We start from the raw sequence: 18,271 nt of genomic DNA on the forward strand, positions 1-18,271 counted from the left end.
CTGTGTTCTTCATGAATTTCAGTGTGTTGTGTGTTTTATTTACTTGTACACTACAGTGAAAATCAATGTAAAATGTTTGATTCCTAAAACATTTTTGGATTCCATGTGATCAGGGATTTTTTAGGCTGGAGGGATGCCAATGTTAACAGATGCACAATAGGTTGATCTAATCACGTATCTGCTTATATGAATGTGAATTGATGACCAATTTTACTTACCTTGATCAGATCTGATTAAGCCACGTTTGTGCTGCTTCTGTTTGGTTGGAAAATCAAAACTTTTTGGTTAGTAGTCCCATATTGGTATTAAAAGTTTATATTGACTGTACGTTGTCTGAAATCGAGAAACCAAAATTAGTGGTTTTCAAATTTATTGCATGAGAGAGATTTTGATGGTGACCAAAATAATTGGTAGAACTCGTGTTGGTTAAGTAATCCATGTTCCATGAAACATTAATGATTTAGCTTGAAAAGAATAGAAAGCACGACTTGGTCTGAATGACTCATTGTTTGATACAATTTTGTAGCATGCAGACTTTCTTTTTTTATTGTAATAGTTAGGAGAAAGAAAGATTTTAAATACTGGATACTGACCTTGTATTGGTCTTTGACTCTTTGTACTTCCATATAGACATATATTGGTTAGGAGAAAAGGGATTAAATCCTGGATATTGGTTATGTATCTGTCCCCTCTTGATCTGTTGTGGAATGTTGGTATAACATAGTATACTTCAGTATATCACTAGAAAAACCATCAAATATCACTTGAAGCATCAATATACTTTGATATGGCATGCTATATTGCATGATGGGTTGCAATATATGGTTGGTAGACCTGGTAGTTGGCACACTGCAATATATGAATTCATGATTAAAAACATATAACCCTGTTTCTTCTTTCCTTTAGTTGCTGTTCAGACTATTGCTATGCAGGTTAACCAGGAAAATCTTATCCTGTAATCTTGCTGATGATCTTTCAGTCAAGCCATTCCATGGTTGTATGCTTTGATTGCTTGTTTTGAAAATCTCATTTGTATAATATGGGTAATAATTTGTTCATGAAGGCTTATATTTACTCTTAGGTGACATATTATAATTCTTGCAGATTGATGTGGAAAATCCATGTGTCATAATGAGCCAAGACAAAAGCAGAGAGTTTTTACATTCTGGGAGTGATAAAGACAAATTTAAGGTGAATATTGAATTTAACTTTGGTGAATAATATTGTATTTAATTTTAGTGAATATTTGTGCCTCGACTGTTAGTTCCATGAGTTCGTTTGAAGTTTTTCTTTTAAGTTTATGTTTATTTTAAGAATGTAAAAGTATATATTGCTTTAGATTTAAGGAAGAAATAAACTGCAATGTTGTGATAGTTTTCGTGATGATTCTGTTCCACTAGCTATTTTAATTTCTTCTTTCAAGTGTTCTATAAACATATACTTTTTGCACAGTTCTTTTTCAAAGCTACACTTCTTCAACAAGTCAGTGAGCTTCTACAGAATATCAGGACTGAGCTGTCTGCTGCAAATGAGATTGTTGATGAACTAGAGTCATCAATAAGGCCCATTATCAGGGAACTCGATGAGTTGCGTAACAAGATCAAGGCTATGGAGCATGTAGAAGAAATTGCTCAAGAAGTGCAACATTTGAAAAAAAAGCTGGCATGGTCATGGGTATATGATGTTGACAGGGAAATCCAGGAGCAAAATGTCAAACTTGAAGTGCTTAAAGAACGTATTCCCACTTGTCAAACAAGAATTGACAAATATACGGTAAGCTATATACTGACTGTAATGTTTTCCTTCAGCCTTGTGTTATTTGACTTATCAGGCATCATACTAGTGTGTTGATCTATTGACTTACTTTATCTAACACCTGATATATCCTTCACCTTTTTGGTTAGCTTATAGTGTCATACAGAATTCTTCACACAGGACAACATCAGACAAAAGTAATCCTGTTAGTTTTTTCTTAAAGCGTATTACCTTATTGTTCTTGCAGGCAGAATTTTGTCATGTTTGATAGCCTTCTTTTTCTGCCATTTAATAAACTTGAACTAAGATGTGATTTCTGTGTTTGGGAATGATATTAAATTTCTCATTTTGGTTGACTTGAAAGGAGACCAAAAGCTGTTAGGGACCTCTTTTTTTAGATGCTACACTATTTCATATGTAATCTCCAAGTTATATTTTCAATTGTTGTATGATTTAAGGTAGTTTACATCAAATGAGGTTGTGCTAAACACATATTCTGGCTGATCTTTCCAAGGCTAGGGCCGTCTGACATCTATGGCCCAAAATTAAGATGTTGTTGTTTGGGTCTAGTGAGACCGTGGCTTAATTGGCTCCATTTAGGTTTCTAATCATGCCCAATGTGCACTATAACAAAATAAAGCCATTGTAAGCCTCTTTGGGCATCACTTAATATATATATTTTTTGTGTTATTCCTGTCAAGGATTAAAATATCATACCGTACCGAAGTTTCGATATTCTCTCGGTATGGTACGGTACTATATACTGCTCGGTATACCGTTCGATATTCTCTCGCTTCGGCGACGTCGCCTTTGTTCTCCCAAGAGGGGCGACGTTGCCTCTCTCTCTATATATAAATATAATCTTTTATTTCTATATCTATTTATTTATATATTTATATATAAAAGTTAAAAAAAATGTGTGACGTCGCCTCTATATATATATATATATAATATTTTATTTATATATCTATTTATATATATATATATATTTATATTTATATAAATTTTTTTAAAAAAATGTGTGACGTCTCTCTTCTCCCAGGCTCGGTGACGTCGTCGAGAGAATGTATTTTTTTATTGTTGAAACAGCCAGAAATAAATAAATAAATAAATAAATAAATAAATAAATAAATAAATATATATATATATATATATATATATATATATATATATATATATATACCACCCGGTAGCGAGCGGTCCGTGTACCAGTTTACTGTCGGACTGGTATGTACTGCCCATACCGGGCGGTATCATTTGAAAATGTATACCTTGATTCTTGCAATAAGAACTTTGGTGTTCTTCTAAATTTGCTTGTGGGAGGTTGCTTCTCTTGTGAAGCTAGAGAAGCACTAGTTAAATGGTGTAATCTTGCTGCGTTTATTTAACACTAAAGGGCAATTTTCACTTAGTCTGGATTATTACTTGAACCTTGGACTTGTTTTTTTTTTAATTTTTGAACTTTGTGGTTGATTTAGGTGTTTCAAAGGGGTTAATTTTCTAGTTGCATTTGATTTGATAAGACCTGAATCTACAAGCTCACACACTTATTTTGGTTGGTTTGGCTGTGGTGTGCTAGTTATTACAGGTATGTGCTTTAGCTTTATCAGCAGCAAAAGAACTAGAGTGGCCTTTCTCCCAAAGAAGTGGCCAAGTGCAAGGAAAGTTAGGGAACGGTAAACAAGTAGCAAAGAATGATGAAAAAAAAAAAGAAGGATATGAATTTGGAGGAATTCTTATCACCAAGGAAAAGAGGAAGAAAGGAGAATTATCACCTGTCTTTTTTTCTTTCAGTTGATTATTGCATTCATAACCATAGTTGTGGAAGAGCATGAGTCTGCTGTAGCTGTTAATATCTAAAATTAGTCGAATATTTCTAAAGTAGGATGAGTAAAAAAATACATTTCTTGCATTTTTAATTTATGTCATTGTGAGCCAACTTGTTTTGGCTATTTCAACAATAATTTTATAGTTCTATTTCTGGCTTATTTTTCTATCTTGTGATTGTTTATATTGCAGGTACTTTTCACTCAAGGTGTTTAAGCTGATAAATATTTATGTTTGTTGAAATGTATCAAGTTTTTTTTTTGCAAAATATTATGTGCTCACTTAATTTTATTTTATCTGGAAGATTTCATTGACATTGTTTTTCCTGGTTATCCTTGTTAGGCTCTTGTGGATGAGTTGAAGGGATTACTTGCTTCTAAGAAAGCTGAAATAGCACACTTAATGGAGAAGACTTCAGAAGCAAGAAAATTGAAAGATGAACTGCAGCACTGCCTTTCGGCTGTATGCAATTATTTTTTATTGATCATTGGTCTATTGTTGGTTAAACAGTTGTAGATGCTGTATCAAGTTTTTTCTCTCCTTTAGTTGGTTTCTTTTGGTTGACTTGGAAATTGATGGGTTAATTTTATAAGGTTCTTGACCTTGCTGTTATCTCATTGGTATGATTACTGAGTATTTAGCGATAAAAGACTGCAACAATGGTAATGAGACTTTGACCCAAACTATTTGGGGTTGCACATTTTCCATCTCTTGTGTTGGACTGAGAGATCTTCTGTTTCTAATCTGGATGCTGTACCTTTTCTGATACATGATATGTTGTAACTGCTGATCTATATAAATTTCTTTTGTTACACTTCAGGATAGCATTCTAATTGATTTGCCATGGACCATTTTTTTTTGAATTATAAGTTGCTCATTAAATTTGTTTAATGCACTTGGCTATGATAATCTTTCTCATTTTTTATTTCTTTTTTATGCTGGTTTTGGGTAAGTTGTCATGACATTAACCTGCAGTTCCAAATTTCTTTGTAATTGTTACATACTTCTTAGCTAAGATGATGTGCTTTGGGTAAGCTATTGCTCTTTTTATATAGGGAAGCTAATAAAGTCTTTTAGCCTCCTATACTAGGAAGACTAAACTGAATCATTCCTGGAGGATGATGTGCCTTATGATTTGCTTGCTTTACTTCTAAAGGAACCATTTAGTTGGACCACAAACATGCACTCTTTTTTCAACATAAAGGAAAATAGGAAATAATATATTTTCTTTTTAATTCTTCTCAACTTCTCATGTATACAAAAGAAAATCATATGAATTTCATTAAAATAAGGTTTTGAATCTTTGTTTGGTGCCAGTATCAGTAATCTACCATGCTAGTACAGTACCAGTGGACCATGCAGTATACTGATCCATACCAATCCGGTACCAACATACAAAATAATAAAACACACCGATTGGTACCAAACTGCATAGTCTGTCTGATACTGGCCGGTGTGCACTGTACTGATCGGTATATGAAACCCTGCATCAAACATCATGTGCTTGCTTCTTCTTGTACTAGTTTTTGTTCATACCTTATATCACATGATAGCTTTTCTTGGTGGTGCATTCATCTGTTTGTTTGCAATCTTGGCAAAGTTGAGCTTTACCAATCATGATACCTTAGATCTGCTCTGATGCCACAATCTTGGTAAAATATATTATAACCTGTTTAATTTTGTAGGCTACGAAAGACAAGCTTGAGCTTGAAGGGGAGTATTCTCGAGAAAATAACATGGTTAGGAAACTGACTCATCGTGTAAAGTTGCTTGAGCAGCAAATTCATGATATTAAGGAGCAATATAAAAGAAATACACAGGTTTGCATATCTGTATTTCTTATACATTGCTCATACTTTTTGTGATCAAATGAATACATCCACTTTAAATTATCATAAAATTTCATATGTGATGTACTTCGAGGGTAGAACTTCATACTCATGCTTTATGTGTCCAAAAGCTTTTAGTGTACATTTTATGCTGAAACATGGGCGGCATTAATATACTGAGATATCATGTAACTGAAAGTAAGTACCACTGATGCATTATAAAGTAACTGAAAGTAATATATGTCACATAAGTCAGATAGTTCAGTTCTTAAATTTAGATATTTTAACTATTTTATTCTTGTGAAATTGTACATAATATATCAAATAACTTCATTTTTATTTTTTTATTTGTATTTAAATCTCTAGTCATTGCTAATTTTTTATTAATTTGTGCATTGTTTAAAGTTGTATACATAATTATGTGTATACCAGTGTAAACATGTCATTATAAGTAGACTGTAGATATAAAATTCGGTGCACGCCCCCATATGCTGATGACCAAGGTTTTCATCCAATGCAAAATTCGGTGCACGCCCGGAAGACCCGCCTCTGCGGTACCATGGCCTTCACTCCTTGAATCTATAGCCCTTCTTGCCGTCGTGTTGTTCACCAAAGCGGAGCTCCCAGTAGCTCCCGATCATACCTCCATATGATCTCATCCCTCACGGGACAATGTCGTGTGCGTCGCATTGCCACAAACTGTTCCACCACGATCCGCTGCACCATGTCGCCTCCTGGTGACATCTCCATTGCATTCTGATCCTTGTGGAATAAACTCGAATTGTGAACCCTCCATGTGTGGCCTCTGCCAATACATCGCAGGGTCTCCTCCACCTTCGAATTTGTTCGCTCCTTTGGCAATCGACCTTCATCCACCCACTCTTGGGTCACACCTAGATGAAGCACCGCTCTAGGACAGTCCGTCGCCTAGTAGCTCCCGAAGTCCACCGACTTCCCTATAGTTTGTGCACCATTGTCTGGATCCTGGGCCTCTGCCCCTAACAGCACAATCTCCGCTGCGTACTGCTTCCTTCATGGCAACTTGAATGGCAACACTGTGGCATATTCTTCAAGAGTACCCGCCTCTGCGTCCTCTTGCCCCGTGCTAAGGCCTTCTGAACCCAACTTCGCCTCCGCAAATTGAGTCGCCTTAGTTCCTCCATCAAATGCTCCTCCGAGATAAGGTGCATGTGCCGCGAAGCTCCCTTCGTCTTTGGCACCATGCAAGATGAGTCCGCTCCGTCAGAAAGAAGGACCCATGGAACAACATGATCCTACTCTTGCCTCTGCAAGAGTTCATGTCCTTGACCTCTGTCTAAGGAAAGCACTGTGCCTCTGCTCCATGTTCCAACTTCTATGCTGGCTCCCTTCATGCGGCTTGGGTACTTCGCCAAGTTACACCCAAGTTGTTCCGCTCCTCGTTTTTGCATTGAGTCGATGGTGGCCCTCGCGCCCACCATTCCACGGGTCAGCCCTCCCTTGAGTCCGATCTCCACATCGACTCCAAGTGTACCTTCATAAGTTGCTTTAGGTCGCTCCCCCACTTGATCTCGCAATGCATCCACCAATGCATTCTCTCGAGCGAGATCATGCGACAACTCCTCGCCGCTTGCTCAGTCCATCGAGCTTCGTGAAGTTGTTGTTTGTGAGGTACTCCTCCTCAACATGTGAAGTCCGTCTCACATGATTCTCCCCCTGGAGTGTCGAGACTTATCCCTCCTAGATAACTGTCCCGTTGGAGCAATATCTCTCTTCGTTTCGGAGACCACCATCCCCTTGGACTACTCCGATCTGCTGAACAAACTGTGCATTGTTCTGCCTCTTGCAAACGCACTTGCTAGATTGTGCCTCCACGTCAATACAGCCACCGCCACCCCTCAAGGCCTAGCAACATGCTGAACTCGTTGCACACTTCAGCCTCTTCCGGACGTATCCTTTGCATGCCGAAGAGAAAGTTTCAATGCTCCATGGCGCCGAGTCTCGGCCGCCTTGGGATGGCCACGAACATTCCATCGTCCGCATACAAGCCTATGCATGAGTACCAAATTCTTCGAGTTAGCAATTCCCCTCACCTCTGTGAGCTTTGCACAACTCATTCGGTCGCTGAGCAACTCATTCCACTTTGCATGGTCTCATCCTTTGCCAAGCGCGTTGCTTGCCTTGAGCACCATCAAGTCAAGTTGCCAACGTTGAGCCGTAGCTCAAACTCAGCCATCCCAACCTTTGTGCGCTCCGCATTCTTCCAAGCTTGCATGTTCTCGTGATGCCTTTTGCGCGAAGGGTTGGTCATTCCTCTGAATGCCAATGTTAGATGCCCGCTCCTCTAAGCGACTCTTTTCCCTACATCTCCATGCCCATTTTCCCTCAAACGGTCGCGCGTGCTGACTGCCCTCAACGCAGCCCCGCTAGGTCCCCCACATTTGCATGTCAAGTGTTTCTATGAGTGCTTGTCCTGCTCTGATACCATAATGTCACGACCTTAGCTGGTTTTGCCTAAGGCGTGCGGCACCCTCGCGCGTCCGTCCGCAAAGGTCAGCCTCCCCGAAGCCTCCCATTGTCCCTTAGGACCAACAAAAGAGAGAACGGGTTAAAGAGAACGCCTCAATCGGGATCCACAAGCAAACATGTCCGAAAAACACTTCATAGACAATGCAAATTACAAACAGACTTTACAAGCTCTGAATAGTTGCACAACAAAGGGTAAAATGGTCCATTACAGACCGAAAAGCTCTCGCACGTGTCCACATGACACAACCTTTATTTACAAGCCTAAAGAGGCCACCAACCCAACTAACATGAGACTATTTAGCCTTCGGCCGCCCCTCTACCTGCTGTACAATGCATGAACATGCCAAAAGACAACGGACAGACATAAGCATTACATCCAACATCTTGTTTAGAAGTTTGTCCGTTACAGTAAGGTATTGAAGCTTTTCATATATATATTTTTTGTTAATATTGCAAATCAGACCTGGATCTGCTTATGACTAATAACCAAGTATACAAGGTGTTTCTAGCCGCTGAAACTGAAAAATTGTCCTTGCTGTAATGATTCAAGGGCCAAAAATGGATGAAATCTAGGTCATCTATCATCTATGTTAAACCCTTCGATTATACATTCAATGAAATCAATCAGTACTGGGGCAAGGACACCATTTTAACAACAAATTAATTTATCATAAGCTTCATTGATTGATGAAAGCATCTGCATAAACAAGGATATTTTGGAGCCTGGTGAGATACTTGTTATGATGTTCTAAATTTGCTGATTGTCGAAGGGATTCATATCATGGGCAGTTTCATCCATGTATTTTTTTTGCTTTGTTAATAGCTGAAATCATATATTATGTGCATGATTTTGTTAGCTGAAAGTAGGCCAACTTTAATTCTTTGACAATCTTTGCATGTATATATCATTTCTTTTGGAAACATGGAGCTAGCATGAATATGGCATCAGTAACTTTGTGTGATTTTCAATCTAAGGCTGAGGTGTCCAAGATTGAAGAACAAATGAAGAAACTCCAAAATGAGGTTGATATAGCTCATACAAATTTTACAAGGTTATTAATTTTGATGTTTCCTATTTGGTGTTTGGACTTGTAATTGTGGTTAAGAATTCTGTTCTTTTAGGTTGTTGTTCTTTACACTTAATTTTTCTGTAGTTGGTTTCAGGTTGCAGGAGGAAGAATTATCTATGTCAGAGAAGTTATCAGTTGCTAGAAATGCTACGAATGAGATGTCTAAAGAGGTAGACTGTCGCAATAAAGATTCCATGTTCCTTTGGTTCATACATATTGGTTCTGGGAGGTGTCTCCTTGGACACTAAACTGCATAATCTGCCTACCTAATTATATATACAACAAAAACTTTCCCCCAGTAAAAGATGGATAGAGGACTCATGGCCTGAAGAAACAGGGGAGGGAGCAGGGACGAAGTTTTTTGGTTTGAGTGTGTACGTGAATGAGCAAACTAATGCGAGGGAAGGTAGTGAGAACTGAGTTGGCAACGGTATAGGCAAAAGTTGTTGGGCTTTCATTTTAGAGATCCTGTAGTTCCTGTGTTTTGCAAAGACATCAGTATATATTGAGAATTGGGTACCCCATCCTCATCTACGTGTAGGGAGTTTGACAAATATCATGGGTACCTGCTAGCTTCATAAGATATTATGGCACTTCATGGTGCTTGACAAATATTCATATAAAATCAGGTTAAAGATGCTTTATGTATTATGCTGGTTGCCACAAAAGGGAAAAAAAAATGCAATTTGGGTGCTCACCCATCTTCTGGAAGCAAGTATCTCTTCCCTTTTCTTAGGAGCAAATTACATGAATGTTAGAAGTTTGGCTTAATGTGAGGGTCTATTGAGCATCATTATGGAGTTGATAACTTACATTTTTGTGGTCTGATCGATCATAATATTATTAGTAGTGGATATTTTTTGCTTTTATTTTTTGTTTATCTTCTAACAGTCTGAGTTCTTACAGCATTAGGTAAGTTAATGTAGTACATAATGCGACTTAAGTTACATCTCTTACACATTCTCTTTTCTCTTGGTATCTTGACACTTTAATATGCACTCATAATATCTATTACTATATGCAGCATATGAGAAACCCATGTTTATAACAATGATGGAATTTGAAAGTTGTTTCAACTTTCAACAACCTATTGAATTTGTATGGTACCTGAGATGCTGGGAGGTGTACAAAGTTGTAATCCTTGGTATTTTTGACTAGGATCATAAAAGAAATAAAATGAGTTGTATACTGACTGGTACTCATCAACATTTAGCTACCAGTGCTTGGTTGGACCAGTAAATACTGCTTGGTGCTTACAAATTTGACTGGTATTTTAAACCAATAATGGAACATCCGTTTAGTGAAGGTAGAAGTCCAATAAAAGGGAAATGTTTCATTCTTAAATTATAAAGCTCAAGCAGTTATAGAAGTTCATGTCAAAATGGCGGTTGCATCTCTTTCTTGTCGCCTCTGTGTGTCTTGGGTTTTTAAGGTTCTTCATTAGTTTGTACTTTGTTGTATTTTTTTGGTCCGTGCATTGGCTATCTAAAAATTTTAGCTGATGTTTGCAGATTGATGAAAATGAGAGAAAATATCGTGAGTTACATTCACAGATACGCCAGCTTCAGCAGCGCCAAACAAACAGAGTACAATTTATTTAACTGTGTTATACTGGTTGGCTAACAGATGCATCTTTTACTTGGTATTCATTTATTGTTTTCAGGTAACAGCTTTTGGTGGAGAAAAGGTGCTTAGGCTTTTAAAATCTATTGATAGACATCATGACAAATTCAAAAGTCCCCCTATTGGTCCAATTGGAGCTCATGTCGTACGTGGAGTCCACCAATTGATTCTTTGTTCTTTTCAAGCTTAACTATTACATAGTGATATATGGCTAACATTCTCATGTGATTTCAATATAAATACTTTGCCAGCAATTGAAATTGTAATTTCATGACACAGACATTGGTTAATGGTGACATATGGGCCTTAGCAGTTGACTGTGCTATCGGGAAGTTATTAGACGCTTTTATAGTCACCAACCATAAGGATTCACTTCTTTTACGAGCTTGTTCTAGAGAAGCAAACTACCATGACCTTCAGATCATCATCTATGACTTTTCAAGACCATGGTAATTATTTTTTCCTTTTGTTAGGTTATATATATATATATATATATATGACCCTCCTGCAGCATGTAAGAGTAAAAAGGAGTCTTTTCATGTTTACTTATCATATGCAGGCTAAAAATTCCAAACAACTCACTTCCTGTGACAAATCATCCGACTACTTTATCTGTTTTACACACCGAGAATCCTACTGTATTCAACGTGTTGGTAGATATGGTTAGTATATTTTTGGAACTTTGATAAATTGTTGTTATTCTTCTGTAACCTTAGATGCCATGGTTCTACCATGTGAAGAGTGCCTTAACTGCTTTATTATATTTTTTTCATCTAACTAATTTATGTGTTATTATTTTTGTATTAGATGTTTTATTATGTTTTCCTAGGTAACCTAGAACCATATTTCAAAAGCTAGTTTCATCTCAAAAACTTTTATGAGAGTATTCTTTTAGTGAGAAGCAAGCATGATAGGATGGTTGGCCCCAACTTGTTTAGAAAGGTAGTTTTTATTTTGAAGGAACTGCTGTTGTTGATAGTGGTTTGTGTAAAAGAACAGCTATGGATTGTTGTGGTTCTACTTCATTCAAACTGCTATCCTGGGCAGTGATTTTTGTGAGATATAATCCTGGGCAGTGATTTCTGTGTTAACCATAAAAGGCTGCCTAAAGAATTATTTTTATGGTGAGGTTAATCTCAGATATATATATTTGAGAAGAAGTCTTTTTAAAGAAACAAAAGTCTACATTTCGGTTGTCAAGTGATTTATTATATTCAAGTTTTTTATGCTAATGCCATTCTAATTTATATTAGATGTTACTTGGGTAGAAACAAACAATACTTTAGTGCTTGTGGGTATGCATTGCATGTTCTAAGCTCAGTTATTTATGAGATGAAAAGTGAATGATGGATTTGAACACAATTTCTGTGATATGGCCCCAAAGGTAATATTAGTATACTATTAACAGAGAGGAAGGTTTCTAGATTCATTCCATACATCAAAATCGTTCATTTTGTGGAGGATGCAACCATAATTACACTGTTTGTTTTGAATTTTGTGTTTATGATCTGAAAGAAGATGATGTTTTCACTTTTGTCTGTTCCTGATTGAAACCAATCGTTTCTCCATAGTCCATACTATTCATAGATTTAGTTGTGTTCATATCATAGGTATTTGACTACAAATGCATAGTAAATACTACTATACAACAGGTTCTAATGATTAAAAAATGTAATTCCTAAAGTTATGTGTGAATACTTGCTTACTGGATTGCTCAACTCATAATTGATCGAGGATCTGATCATTATGCTCTTTGTCAATGCTTTTCATCTTCTTGTACGCTTGCACATGTTTGCCCGACTCTTGTTCAGGAATAGTCATTTATGGTTCCTATTGTATGTACTGAGAAGATGTCCTATGGTCAATTTTCTTCCCTGGTGCAGGGTAGTGCTGAAAGGCAAGTTCTTGTTCAAGACTATGAAGTTGGCAAATCTGTTGCATTTGACCAGCGAATCCCAAATCTGAAGGAAGTATACACTTCCGATGGATATAAGATGTAAGCTTTCATTGTTGTGGCACATTTTTGTTTCTTTCCAATTTTCCTTTTCCTGCAGTTTTTAATGCTATTAATGTGAGTTAGAAAAATGAATCATCACACATTGTCTCTCATTGTATTTTCCAAACATTAGTGTAGATTGCTATGACTGACGATCATTTTTCTGGTGAGACAGGTTTTCCAGAGGTTCTGTGCAGACTACCCTCCCTCCGTCTAGAAGAGGTAGGACTGGTCGTCTATGCAGTGCAGTCGATGACCAAATATACTCTATTCAAAATGAAGCCTCTAAGGTCAAAGGACATGTTCAAGAATGCAAAGGCAGGAAAAGGGTTTCTGAGGAAGAGCTTCATGATATGGAAGGCCAATTACATAGTGCTAAGGTATTAATTCTTTTCTGATCTGATAGGTAGTGCTGTCTCTAATGCATTTCATTTGTTCCCACAGAAGCGACGAGTAAGTGAAGAAAGAATTTTGACATCTAAGCAAATTGCATTGCAAGGCATGAAGGATGCTTATGCTGCTGAGCAAAATGCTGCTGCCTCTGAAACAAATGTTGAGGAACTTCTTAAAGAAATTTCAGTATGTTGCGAGTTTCACTTTCAACTAATGGTTTGTTTTGTAACTGAATTTTCTGCTTGGAATTCATTGTATCTTGCCTGCTGTTTTTTTTTTTCTTTTTTTAGCAAACAAAAGTTGAGATACAGGGGAAGGAATTGATACAAGAGAAAATCAGGGTTAAGATGACTGCTGCAGAAGAAAAAGCCAATGATCTCAAAATTTCGTTCAAGGACTTGTCCGGTATGAGGGAAAAACTGTTCATCTTTGATGTCCTTTGATTATTTGCTCCAAATAAAGGGGCACTAACATGCAAATTAAGGCCCAAATCAACACATTGGTTTTTCTTAGCCTAAATTTGATATGAAGGAAACAGAACCAACATTTGAAGATGTTAAAAAAAACAAAACAATAGCTTTATGTAACAAAGTTGTCCTTGATTTATAATGATATATGAGGCAAAGACTTCACTGGTAATTTTCAGTACTACTCAGTGTTTCTTATGCTTGGAAATCAAAATTCTTTGCGTTATAGTTACAATGTATGTTTATTAGTCCGTGAAAAAAGTTTAGTGATCACATTACATAACACCACATGTCTTTCCATGTACCATCTGTTTATATTCTTTCTGATAGTTGCTGTAGGTCTCTCAATGAGCATGGATTATTTCTGTTCATGCTGTACCACACCAGAAGAGTTGCATTTCATTCTAGCAACATCCTGACATGATAAATAACTTGCTCGTACAAGTAGTCTATGTGCTGCATATTATATGCACAATGTCTTGCCAATGCACATATTTGTGATCATGCACCTATTTTGCTAATGTGTCTTGGCATGTGTTAGCATGAATGTTTCAGTGTTTTTTCTTATGATCTAATCAAGGAATTGGATCTCAGATAGTAACCCTGCACCAGTCCTCTCTTAAATTGGCATGGTAAATTGTATATCATTGAAACCTATGAAATATTTGTTGAAATGCCGGTATGCCTCTATTGGGTTCAATATCTTGTGTACTTATATGTGGTAGGATCAGAAGGGTTTGGCTGGTATTCTTGTTGTACGACTATGTTCTTGTCCATCAAACAACTTAATTTGCAATAGGCCTTTGTATTTTTCTGCCTTTCTTGGGAGAGACTTTCATATCATTCATTTCCTTTAACATGGTTAGAATTATTTCTATACCATCACATTAATCATACTTTCATAACTTGAACATATTCTTACAGTAAGTTATAATAGCTCATATATGGAATCTTTTCTTGACCAGCCATGGCAAATCAGATCATTACTTGGGATAGAAATAGCTCATTTATGGAGATTTGTCTTAAAAATAGTTCAAAGAATTTTTTCTGGTTTAATATCTTTGTGAAGATCTAATAATCATTCTTGATTTTCTTGTACCTTACATCTTGTTTCATAAATGAACACATACCTGTTATGAATGTATTGCATGTTGGTGATTTATTTACCTCTATTCCTCTTTTTTATGAGCATGGGTTGCAATAAACAATCATATTAAAGTTCTATTTCAAAATATGTTGAATGTAATTCAGATTCGGCAAGAGAAGATATTGATGCCATTGAAAAAGCAGAGCGAGAATTATTGTCTACTGAAGAAAAGTTACAGTCAGCAGAAGCAGTATGTTTCCCTTTTGCTTGACTCACATCAAACACAAAACTGTAAATTCTTAGTTAGCTGATGTTTCTTCTCAGGAGAAAGTTCATTATGAAGGGGTCATGCATAATAAAGTACTACATGATATCAAGGAAGCAGAGGCAGAATGTGAAAAACTCCAAGAGAAACGGCAGGTTATTAGCTTCATCAAGTTGATAGCCGCTTAAATGTTTAATGATGGATTCTATTTTACTTGAACTTTATTAAGTTTGATTAGATAACTCTATGACAAAAAAAAAAGTGAAAAAAATAAGGTTGGATCAATTTTTTATAGAATGAATAAAATATTGTTACCCTTGGTAGTATGCTCTTATGATCCTTCTTACTTGGGTTAGAGTCTCATAACAGTATTTAATCTATAATTTTGAATAATTTGATGTTTTGTACATCAAATATTGTCTTTTGCCTCCTTTAAAAATTTGACATTTAAAGATGTCTTGATGGACACTAATCGCAGATTGTATTTTAGAAGACTAATGGATGACAAATAACTGCTACCACTTAAATTGGTCTTTCTCTTGTTTGTTCTTTGTCAAACAAATTTTTCATGTGAAATGTTCATGAAATACATTATTTGTGAATCACCAGGAAAATTTTAGGAAGGCATCCATCATTTGTCCTGAGTGTGAAATGGAAGCTTTGGGAGGCTTTGCTGGGTCTACTCCTGAGCAACTAAGTGCCCAGTTAAGCAGATTGAAACAAAGGCTTCAGCATGAGAGCCAAAGGTCTCATATGATGTACTTTCTTTCAATATAAATATTTTTGATACCTTAAAGAGGGGTAATAGTTCAGTTAGTTTCTCTTGCAGATACACTGAATCCATTGATGATCTTAGAGCATTGTATGATAAAAAGGAGCGTAAAATTTTGACAAAACGACAAACCTATGCCGCACTCCGTGAGAAGCTAAATGTACACTCCATTTTATGTAGCAGGAATTTGTGCTGGGATCTTCTGTTTTCTTATGTAGCTCTTTTGTTGTGCATGTTATTGTTAATCATAAGCTTTTGTCCTTTTTCTGGAGAAATGCATTCGAATATAGCAATCTGTTTGGTATTCATCAAGGAAAAGTGTTGCGGGAAAAAAAAGGTAGGGTCACGATAGAAATTTGAAAAGAAAATGAGAGATCATTGTCTGTGCCCCTGGATTGTTTAAGCAGAAAGAAATAACTTTTTCTCTCTAGTTTTGTTCACTTTTAGTGGCTCCTAATTCTCCTAAATTTTCTATCCATAAATATCAAATTCTTTTTATTCTTATGTTTCTGTTTTCTCTACTTTTCTCATCCTAAATGGTCTAAAGGTCTTCATGTTTTATTGTATGCCTTTGCAAATATTTCATTTTTCCTTAAGTGTTGATTAGATTGTACGATATGGAGGTGATCCTGGCAAAAATCATCACATGGATTGATATTCAAGCATGCAGATCTAAGAAGCACAGACACATGCATTTGGAGGACATGCCCATGTCTGACATGTGTCAGACACACGTTAGAAACTCGCATGTGGTGTTTTGCTTATGTGGCCCTCACATGAGGGCCATATGCTTCTTTAGAAATGAAATCTAGAGATCGTTGCAAAGAAACATATATCAATTCTATCTGAAGATTGTTAAATATTATTTGATGATTTTTATTTTTTCAACCTGTACAATGATATTCATTTGTTCACTCAATTATTTATAAAATTTAAGTATAAATACTATAAAACTCATGTTAATCGAATATTATATCTACATATATATTAAAAATCATGTGTCCTCACCGGATCTATGTCCTAATTTTTTTAAAAACAACAAATCACTGTGTCTGTGTCGTGTTGTGTCAGTGTCCCGTGTCGTGTTTTGCTACTCATGTATTCGTTAGGAACTTTGTTCTTGAGATAACTGCTGATTGGCTATATTGCTATGCACTGGCTTTTCAGTTTATGTTTGATTTGCTAGTATCTTATCAACCAAGCAATGCCTATCCATCACCTTGCTTTAGCTTGACTATCAATGAAGTGTTCCATAATGGCCATGTTATGAGTTAAATTTTCACTCAGTGACTAAATTTTTCTTTGGATTATATCCTTGTTAGTCGAAGAAAGTTATGGAACCTATTATTTGTTGCCTTGCTAGTTTGCCAGGTTAATATACATACATATGATACATAAACAGTTCTGGCTGATATGCCTTTAGATACCTTTAGTTATCTAAAGGCATTGGATATTTTCAGTTTTGGTTTACTCGGTTAATGATGCCTTTACATGCATTAATACCTTAAGTTATCTAAAGGCATTGGATATTTTCAGTTTTGGTTTACTTGGTTAATGATGCCTTTACATGCATTAAATATTGCATGGCTGATGTCTTTCTAGCAAGCATCTATTTAAGTAGGAATGTCATCTTGCTCTATTCCCTCCAATGCCCCTTTTTGGTGGGGAGAAAGGCATTTGGTGTTTCTGGCTATTTTAGTAAGATATATGATGCCTTTACATAAATTAAATATTGTGTGGCCGATGTCTTTCTGGCAAGCATCTAGATAAGTAGGAACGTCGTCTTGCTTTAATGGCTTATTAAGACTTGCCCCTCCCTCCAATGCCCCATTTTGGTGGGGAGAGCTATTAGGTTTTTTTGGCTAATTTATTAAGTGTTCTTTGAGAAGCATTTAGATAATGCATATCAAACAACACTAATAGTGCTATACTCTTTGCCTTTTGTGTTTTGCGTTCCACTAACTGCAGTGATATTTTGTCGTAGGCATGCCAAAAGGCACTTGATCTGCGGTGGTGCAAATTTCAAAGGAATGCAACGCTCTTAAAGCGGCAATTGACCTGGCAGTATGTGCAATTTGCTTATTGTCCTATTTGTTGGTTTAAGTTGAAGAAATTATGCTTAGAAACTATATATAAATATTCCTGAACTTTATTTCAGGGTTGTGTATTAAATAACTACTACAAAATTTTTCATGGTACCTATGCATAGATTTTTTTTAAAAAAATTGATGTAAAATGTTTATATTTTAATAGTAAATACATAATTATGGACCTGTACAATTGTATATATGCTAATTTGCCTATGTTCAATAAAGTGGTTTCTTTATGAGACTGCGTTCTGTAATGATGTCAGTGACAAATGTTACTTGGCTGTCCAGGTTTAATGGACATTTGAGGAAGAAGGGCATTAGTGGGCACATTAAGGTGGATTATGAACAAAAGGTCCTGTCAGTGGAGGTAACTTTGTTACTTGTGTTTGCCATATACAGGTTTCATATGTATTAGCCATATTCTTGCTTTGTGATGTCTTATGTTGAGTTAAAATCATTTTTGTAAAGTTCCCTTATCTTCAAGTATAATGAAATACAACTGATACTGTTTGTAGGTAAAGATGCCTCAAGATGCATCTGGCACAACAGTTCGTGATATTAGGGGGCTTTCAGGTCTTGTGCTGCTTCC

At 36.2% G+C, this 18,271-nt stretch overlaps 1 protein-coding gene across 2 annotated transcripts in view; it reads left to right on the plus strand.

The window, feature by feature from the left end:
- The window catches only part of LOC135637578 (structural maintenance of chromosomes protein 6B-like), a 30,323-nt gene that overhangs the window by 10,777 nt on the left and 1,275 nt on the right, over positions 1–18,271 (plus strand). For both annotated transcript variants that reach the window (XM_065150194.1, XM_065150195.1), the window contains exons 5-25: positions 1,105–1,191; positions 1,453–1,773; positions 3,925–4,044; positions 5,268–5,402; positions 8,895–8,971; positions 9,084–9,159; positions 10,501–10,575; positions 10,653–10,757; positions 10,892–11,061; positions 11,172–11,274; positions 12,496–12,608; positions 12,784–12,988; positions 13,053–13,187; positions 13,292–13,406; positions 14,720–14,805; positions 14,880–14,975; positions 15,430–15,566; positions 15,650–15,752; positions 17,577–17,656; positions 17,971–18,049; positions 18,198–18,255. In XM_065150194.1, the coding sequence (XP_065006266.1) occupies positions 1,105–1,191; positions 1,453–1,773; positions 3,925–4,044; positions 5,268–5,402; positions 8,895–8,971; positions 9,084–9,159; positions 10,501–10,575; positions 10,653–10,757; positions 10,892–11,061; positions 11,172–11,274; positions 12,496–12,608; positions 12,784–12,988; positions 13,053–13,187; positions 13,292–13,406; positions 14,720–14,805; positions 14,880–14,975; positions 15,430–15,566; positions 15,650–15,752; positions 17,577–17,656; positions 17,971–18,049; positions 18,198–18,255 (2,476 nt within the window). The remainder of the gene's footprint in view (positions 1–1,104; positions 1,192–1,452; positions 1,774–3,924; positions 4,045–5,267; positions 5,403–8,894; positions 8,972–9,083; positions 9,160–10,500; positions 10,576–10,652; positions 10,758–10,891; positions 11,062–11,171; positions 11,275–12,495; positions 12,609–12,783; positions 12,989–13,052; positions 13,188–13,291; positions 13,407–14,719; positions 14,806–14,879; positions 14,976–15,429; positions 15,567–15,649; positions 15,753–17,576; positions 17,657–17,970; positions 18,050–18,197; positions 18,256–18,271) is intronic.

This window comes from Musa acuminata, chromosome BXJ3-5 (genome assembly GCF_036884655.1).
Source record: "Musa acuminata AAA Group cultivar baxijiao chromosome BXJ3-5, Cavendish_Baxijiao_AAA, whole genome shotgun sequence".
NCBI classification, from domain to species: Eukaryota; Viridiplantae; Streptophyta; class Magnoliopsida; order Zingiberales; family Musaceae; genus Musa; species Musa acuminata.